Source organism: Myotis daubentonii, chromosome 1 (genome assembly GCF_963259705.1).
Source record: "Myotis daubentonii chromosome 1, mMyoDau2.1, whole genome shotgun sequence".
Classification (NCBI taxonomy): Eukaryota; Metazoa; Chordata; class Mammalia; order Chiroptera; family Vespertilionidae; genus Myotis; species Myotis daubentonii.
In genome coordinates, this window is record NC_081840.1 from 77,047,893 (window position 1) to 77,056,757 (window position 8,865).

The 8,865-nt window shown below is 37.9% G+C and overlaps 1 gene segment (V, D, J or C); it reads left to right on the forward strand.

Annotated features, from left to right (window-relative positions):
- The first annotated feature begins 521 nt into the window (after positions 1–521).
- Positions 522–1,192, forward strand: LOC132228171 (T cell receptor alpha variable 13-1-like). The segment is given in 2 exon segments: positions 522–647; positions 816–1,192. Coding segments are annotated over 2 exon segments (432 nt in total).
- The last annotated feature ends 7,673 nt before the right edge of the window (positions 1,193–8,865 follow it).

Consider the following 8,865-nt stretch of genomic DNA (forward strand, 5'->3'; position numbering starts at 1 on the left):
CCCTTGTACTCTGCTGTGTGACTTATTTGTTCTTCTTTAAAAGAGTATTTCTTCATAACAGAAAATGATGATAACAGATTAGGTAAAAAGGGATGTTTTATATTTTCTTTTTTCAAGAGAGCTTTCCTGATTTCAAACATGTAAAACCAGGCCATTGTTGAACAAATACCAGCAGCATCTGCTTCTATACAACATATTAACAATGACTCAGTAGTGTGCAAGGATAGAAATATTTATCCCTACATAAAAGTTAATCTCTGGTGTAAACGTTAATTTGTTTCATTTACTGCTTCCTTTGAATGTCTGAATCTCTCATAGGTAACAGGGAAAGAGAACATTTAACAGCAAGTTCAGTAGTTGTGAATGTAACCACAAGATGGCAGTGCACCTCAGCTGATGCAGAACATGTGGAGGGTGCATTTTAGTGGATTCTGAATGAACAGGCTTTGGCAGAAGCACAGTCTTTTTCTTATTGGCTGGGTAGAATGTGAGAAACCCCTAAGATGGTCAGAGGAAAGGAGGGGTAACTTGATAACAGCAGTAGCTCCCCTGGCTGTGATTGCAGGTGCACAATTGCTCCTGGGTAGGAAGAATGATGAAGACGTCCATTGGAGCTTCGTTCATGTTCTTGTGGCTGCAGCTGGACCGTGAGTTGAGGGCTTATGAGAAACAGAATATATTAGTGGATATTCTTTAGAAGCCAACACTGGATTTATTCAGACTTCCTTATAAAAAGTTACTGTAGAAAAAGAAAATTCTGAAGCATAATGATTTGGTCACTGTTCCCCTTTCTCTGGCTTTTTCTTTCTGCATAGGGGTCAGCCATGGAGAGAAAGTGGATCAGCATCCTTCTACCCTGAATGTCCAGGAGGGAAACACCGCTGTTATCAACTGTTCTTATTCAGACAGTGCCTCAAACTACTTCCCTTGGTATAAACAAGAACTTGGAAAAGGTCCCCAGCTCAGTATAGACATTCGTTCAAATAAGGACAAAAACCAAGCTGGAAGACTTACTGTTTTCTTGAATAAGGCAGCCAAACATCTCTCCCTGCACATCACAGCCACCCAACCTGGAGACTCAGCCGTCTACTTCTGTGTAGCGAGTACACATTGCTTCACAGGCACCTGCATCCTGTACACAAACCTGCGAGTGGGGCAGCCCCCTCTGCCTGGGACAGACCTGCAAGCATAGCATTTGTGAAATTGTCTGCAAGTGGAATCTAATGTGTTGTATGTTAAAAACACATAATAGGAAGGTTAGTTTCAAGATGACCCAGGAAGTGCTAGAACATTTTGTTGGATGACTGTTGCATAATATTGAAATTTAGACTTTAAAGATGACTTTACATTTGCTATTTAGATATCTCTCCTATAAAACTCCTTAGTATCAATATCATAATATTTATTAAAGATAATACTGTGTTTTGAAAATGGCATTTATTTTTCTGATTTTTAGTCATTATACAGGGTAGGGTAAAAAGTAGGTTTACAGTTGTGAGTACACCAAGCAGAGTTTATTCTCGTATTATAATTTACTAATTATTGCATTATTTATTTGTTTTACAATTGTAAACCTACTTTTGCCCCACCCTGTATTTCAAATATAGAAAATATATAAATGCTAAAAATATAAAATTAATAATTCTGTATTTAGATAATGTTGCTAATATTTGGATTACTCTATAAATTTTCATTGTTATTAGATTCATGATTTTTCACTTCTTAAATCCTGAGTTGAGTATTCTCTGTTTTAAGTCTTTTCAAACATCTGCTTTTAAATAGGTCTGTGAGTGATTGTAATAAATTTAACTTTTTATATTAATTTTCTTCTATAATTTTGGCCAATTGCGACAGTCTTTTCTATGTGCTCTGACCACTTTTTTGTTAAGAAAAATGTGACTTGGTTTTCCTTTAGAGCCCAGAGATTCTATATTTTATTTGTGTTTTTGAGAAAATTCAGACCAGATGTGATTTTAGAATGTGAGCTTCAGATTAAACTCACAAATCTATTCTCTTTTACCAAATCATATATATATATATATATATATATATATATATATATATATATATATATATATATATATATATATATCTGTTCACATTTACTTTCTCATAAAATTTAAAAGACAGACTTGCATTTTATTTACTGTTATGGCTGTAGTATCTAACACAGACCTTTTCACATTATTGATTATTACACATGTTTGTTAAGGAAAGGTGAATTCTTCTATTGATTCATAATTTTCACTTAAGCTTTATGATAGAATTAAATTTATAAATCAATTGGTGAATAACAAATCTTTTTAATGTGTATATTTGATTATCCATTGTTTAAGAACATACTCTTTCTTTCCACTGATATCTTTGTCATACTAGATAAAGCTTCATTATTTTAAGATAATTAAATTTATTCCAAGGCTTGTAATATCCCCCCATGTTTATTGAAATCTTACTTTCTGAAGTTTATGGGAATTTTATTTGTATGTATTGATCAGCCACATTACTGTTATTAGTGGATTGAACAAATGCATTGGGCTAATTTAGGGACAGCTTATTACAAATCTCCCTGCCTCATGTTTGTGCTTTGATTGAATGAAAATTATTAACCACAACCTTCTTTTTTCTTTTTTTAAAAAATTACCTTTTTCTAGTGTTATAGATAAATCACTGGAATGAAAGATATTGCATATATAATCAATTCCCTAATTCTCCCATCCCTGGTCAAGTGTAGGCTATTTTTGACATCTCTTATATTATTCCTAAGGATGGACATAAGTAGCTTTTGCTATGGTGAGATGATCCCTCTGACTAAGTTTTGTTTTGTTTTAGGTAACTGTTTTGTTCTTATAAGGAAAGTCATCAGATTAAATTAGGTTTACAACATGTGAACAAAAAAGGCCAGTAATGTCGCCCAACACCTCAAAGGTTGGGTTTTATTATTTCCCTCATTATAACCACTAGCTCCAGTCCAGTAAAAGCAAGGTTTTTTCTTGATTGCTACATTCTTTCCAAGACTGATTGAGAAACAGAGATGTATGGCTTCTCTTTTATTGGATGATTCTTCTTTTTTTTTTTTTTTAATATATTTTATTGATTTTTTTACAGAGAGGAAGGGAGAGAGAGATAGAGAGTTAGAAACATCGATGAGAGAGAAACATCGATTAGCTGCCTCTTGCACATCTCCTACTGGGGAAGTGCCCGCAACCCAGGTACATGCCCTTGACCGGAATCGAACCCGGGACCTTTCAGTCCACAGGCCGACGCTCTATCCACTGAGCCAAACCGGTTTCGGCAGGATGATTCTTCTTAAACAAGTTAGAAGAGAAAGCGAGAGGGTGAAATTGCTGTGGAATAACTGCTTCATCACACTTATGTAAAAATTTATTTGAAGCAGGGGTGGGGAAACTTTATTCTGCTAAGGACCATTTGGATATTTATAACATCATTCGCTTAATATAATTCACTTAATATAAATTTATGTTGCTATGAAAAAAGCTCCTAGACTTACTGAACTTCAAGTCCTGCCTGCAGTTCTTTAGGCGGGGCCAGACCAAATGATTTCCCGAGCTTTATACAGCCTGTGGGCTGGACAGTGCCCAACCCTGATTTAAAGGAAGAGAAAGAAATGCTCTAGCCAGATGTGCAGAGTCAGTGCATACTTAGACACACTCAAGCTTTAAATCTTCACCGTAATTAGTGTATTGTTTTCTACCATTTCTGGTCAATTTACCACAAACTTGTCTCTCTCCTGATCCTGCAAAGCCAAACTGGGTGCTGACAACCTCCCTTTTACTGGCTTTCCTTAGGACAGCGTTGATTGCTCAAAGTTATGTGGTTTCATCTAATCCTATAGCATGGAGCCCATTCTGTGTATGCTCACTAGCCATTTGCAAAAGATCATTTAAAAAAATGTATTAAATTTATTGGGGTGTCATTGATTAATAAAATTATATAGGTTTCAAGTGTGCAGCTCTATATCATCTGTATATTGCATCGTGTGTTCACCATTCCAAGTCAAGTCTGTTTTAAACACCATATATTTGAACCCCATTACCCTCTTCTATTTCCCTCCCACCCCCCTTTTTCATTCCTCCTGGTGAATACCATACTCTTGTCTGTGTCTATGAGTTGTTGTTTTTATCTTTTTGTTTTAGTTCTATATCTCAAATGAATGAAACACTGATAATCTAGAAACACCATCCACCCTTCCTCATACACTATTCCATAAACTTCTCTTATAGAATGTGTTTTAAGAGAAATCACCAGCTTATACCTTCATTTATTGGAAACGTTGACTGCTACAGTCCTGCACTGTTTGTATTCATAATTTTGGAGAGATGACTGTGCCATCTCACTGGGCCAGTGTGGGTGGAGTTTGCAGTTAAGATGAATGACAGAGCTGAGATGTGATTGGTCCTCAGTGAGTCTGGTGAACACACTGAGTGCAGGAACAACATTTGCCTTGGTCCAGGACCCTGCACCCTCCAGATCAGGGGCAAAGGCACCACAGCACCTTGGCAAGACGTCATGGAGAGACACCTGGGGGCTCTGCTGGGGCTTCTGTGTGCCCAGGTTTGCTGTGAGTCCCAGATCGGGAGCTGGGGAGGGTTCCACAGCTGTCAATAGAAGGGGGAAGGCAGACCTGACAGAGCTCCTACTTTGGTGTTTCTTGGGATATTTTACCGGTTTAGAAACTGTATCAATCATCCCCAGCGACCTCATATGTGTTTGTTTTTGTCATTCCAAGCAGGGGTGACAGGGATGAAAGTGGAGCAGAATTCTTCAGCCCTGAACCTCCAGGAGGGAACCAGCTATACCCTCAGGTGCAATTTTTCTACCACAGCGCTCAATATGCGGTGGTTACTCAGTATACAGTGGTTCCGACAGAATCCCGGGGGCGGCCTCATCAATCTATTTTACCTGACTTCAGGGACAAAGCACAGTGGAAGGTTAAGCTCCACACTGAATTCTAAGGACCTGTACAGTACCCTGAGCATCACAGCCTCCCAACTGGAGGACTCAGCCACCTACCTCTGTGCAGCGGAGGCACAGTGCTGCCAGGTGATCTGCAGCCTGTACCCAAACTGCAGCTGGGCCTGCAGCACCACCCCTTCCACGGGCAGGCATGTTGTCCCACATTAGGCTTTGCACATCTTTGGGTTTTCAAATTTATGCTCCAGCATTTTTTTCTCCTTAACTTAGACTCTTCTGCACTTTTACTTCATTTGGTTTCCTGCCCGTTTTCTCCCCAGAAATATCTTTCCAGGTAAAAAGCTCTAATATGTAAGCATTAAAAGAATTGATGAAGATACCAACATGCAGATAACAGATCCCCTTGCAGGTAATACATATATGACACATAAATTACTCTGCTGGAAAAGTCTTGGAAAAATACAGCATCATCTAGAAATAGAAAGAAATGACTCATTTTTTTAAATGACAGATTTTTCTACTTTCAAGGGGAAAAAAAAGGAGCCTATGTAAATATTTTAAAGTTTTTATTAGGCTTATTGACTCCCAAAAATAACAAGTATAAGAAAAATAATTTGTTTGAAGATCAGGAGCTCAATTTAGCTTATCACATATATTATCTATTTCTGTATGATAACACCCTGTAAATAAGTACTCTTTGTCCTTTCATGCCTGAATAAAGTGAGGACTGTAGAGCACAAATGAATTTATGAACTCACAATAATCCTAAATTAGTGAAGGTTGGATGACATGAGAACTTATATTCTGAGCTACCTGGTACGGAACACTATTTTGGGTCACCTAATTGAAATGATTTATATCGATACATTTGTACATGTTTACATATAGCACTAACAAAAATATCCATTCAGGTAATTTCTATTTTTAAAAATTAAGTTTACTGGGGTAACATTGATGAATACAATTATAAAAGTTTTAGGTGTACAATTCTATAATACATTGTCTGTATACTGTATTGCATGTTCACCACCCAGACTATAGTCTCCTTCTGTCACCATATATTTGACCCTTTTACCCTCTTCATCTTACCCCCAACCTCCTTCCCTCTGGTAACCACCATTCTGTTGTCTGTGTCTATAAGTTTGTTTATTTGTTTTGTTGGTGCATTTGTTGCTTTCTGTTTTATATTACACATATAAATGAAGTCATATGGGGTTTTTTCCTTTTCTATCTGACATTTTCTCTTAACACGATACTCTAAATATCATTCATGTTATTGCAAAAGGCAATATTTTATCATTTTTTTTGGCTGAGTAGTATTCCATTTTATCTATGTACCATGACTTCTTTATCCAATCATCTGTTGAAGAACATTTAGGTTGTTTCCATGTCTTGGCTATTGTGAGTGATGCTGAAATGAATATAGAGTTACAGTACCATAGGATTTCACTGGTTAGATTTCACCGTGTGGAATCTAATAAACAAAATGAACTAACAAGGAAAACAGAGACAGAATCATAGAGAGAGAGAGTATATTGAAAGCTGTGGGAGGGAGTTGGCTGGCTGGTTTGGGGTGGAGGAATTGAGCAAAAAATAAAAATAAGAGCCCTAACCAGTTTGGCTCAGTGGATAGAGCGTCGGCCTGCAGAGTGAAGGGTCCCAGGTTCAATTCTGGTCAAGGGCATGTACCTTGGTCGTGGGCACATCCCCAGTAGGGGGTGTGCAGGAGGCAGCTGATCGATGTTTCTCTCTCATTGATGTTTCTAACTCTCTATGCCTCTCCCTTCCTCTCTGTAAAAAAAAAAAAAAATCAATAAAATATATATTAAAAAAGAAAAATAAGAGAAAAAATTCATGGACAAGGACAACAGTGTAGTGATTATGGGGGAGGGGAAGTAGGGAGAGATGGAGGATGGTATAGGTGGGATAAATGGTGATGAACAGAGACTTGGGGTGGTGAACACACAATACAGAGTACAGATGATGAGTGGTGGAATTGTGCACCTGAAACTTGTATACTTTTATTAGCCGGTGTCACCGCAATATGTTCAAATAAAGGAAAAAATTGTTCCTACTGAGTAAGACTATAAAAATAATATAAAACATTTTAGAGCTTCAAGAACCCTTAAATATCTGATGGTCCAACCTTATTTTACAAAGACAGAAAAAATCTATGATGCAAATATGAAACAATTAGTAAATGAGTTGGGAGTAGAAAGAAATTAGATGATCTCACTTCCTCTTTAGCATTCTTTATTTTGCTTCCATCTTGCAGGACCATATTTCTGAGCAAAGAGAAAAAGTTTAATGCAAACCAACCTACTTAGATCTCTGCAGTCTGGGTCTGGGAAAACATGGTCATCATTTGAAAGTTGGAATAGAGAATTCCAATTTGTGTAGCTGCTTGATAACTTGGGAAGGAAAGGAGACTAAGGCTGAGCCCCTGTTAGTGTATCAGTAACCAGTCCATCACTCATTGGCTTCTGTAAGAGGAAGCCAAAGGTGATAGTGTCATCTTCAACACACAGATGTATTTTAGGGACTTTCCTGGAAGTAGCTAATATATTCATTGTCTCAACTGGACATTCCCTGAAGGTAGGATATGAGTATAACAAGAATAAATCACATATTGTCAGCAAAAATGATAATTGGAGTTGGAAGTCTCATACAGCTAAAAGTCCATGGAGATGTTAGATAAACGCTTTTCAGGTCAGCACTTTAACAATAAGTAAAACAATATCCTATGAAGTAATCATGAAACGGTGAGTATGTCCAAGGATGGCTGTATCTGTGCTATGGTTAATATAAGAAACACTGCTTTTCATATGAATGTTCACTTTTGCACCATTTCATTTAGTCCTATATGCCATATCACAAAAAGGCAAATATTGACCTAAGTATCTGTCTCTAAAAAGAGGAAAATATGCCCAAAGAAGGGTTGAGAAATTATATTGTAGGGGAATGAGAGAGAATGGAAGATCCTCAAAATCAGGAAGTTTTACTTACATAAAAACATATTTTATATATATTAATTTATATTTATACTAGAGGCCCAGTGCACAAAGTTCATGTACAGGTAGGGTTCCTAGGCCTGGTTGGCGATCAGGGATGAACTGTGGGGCAATGGGTGGGGCAATTGGGGCGCCTGCTTGCACCCACCTTGGCCTGGTGCCTCCCGCTCATCTGCTCCACCATCCTGCTGTGGTCCTATTCTCATCCGGGGGCCCATTGGGGCCTGCAGCCCCTCCACTGCCACTTGCTGTCAGTGCTGCAACTCTGACGCCCACCATGTTTTTCACTGCCCCCTGGTGGTCAGTGCACGTCTAACTCCTGGTTGGTCAAACTCCTGCCCGTGGGTGTTAGCTTTTTATTATATAGGATATTGATCTTATATTCTTCACCACAGCTGTCTTTATAAATCTTTAAAGGTTTGAGATTTGGAAGAAAGATTCAATTTCTTTGTAATTCCAGAGGAACAGAGAGTTCAAATCACAGGAAAACAGCGTCACTTTTGGAAATGAAGTAGTCTTGGTTTTCCAGGGACCATTTCTCAAGACCAGTTCTTTAGGTTAAGTTTTTGTTTGTCCCTTAGTAGACAGAGACAATATTAATTTTCCATTAGAATTATTCTCACAGAAATAATTATAAAATTTCAAGAACATAAAGAGGACGAGAAGGGGTTTTGGCAGAGAAAGATAACTCTGGAAATTCACAGGACTGAGGGGCATTATCAATGTCTTGGGGAAAGAACATTGTAGTGGAGTTTGGAAACAAAATGATAGATTATAGAATTTGAGCCATCAATGGCCAGGGGAGTATGAGTATATGCTAGAACCGTGGTCAGCAAACTGCGCTCGTGAGCCACATGTGGCTCTTTGGCCCCTTCAGTGTGGCTCTTCCACAAAATACCACGTGCGGGCGCACATGTACAGT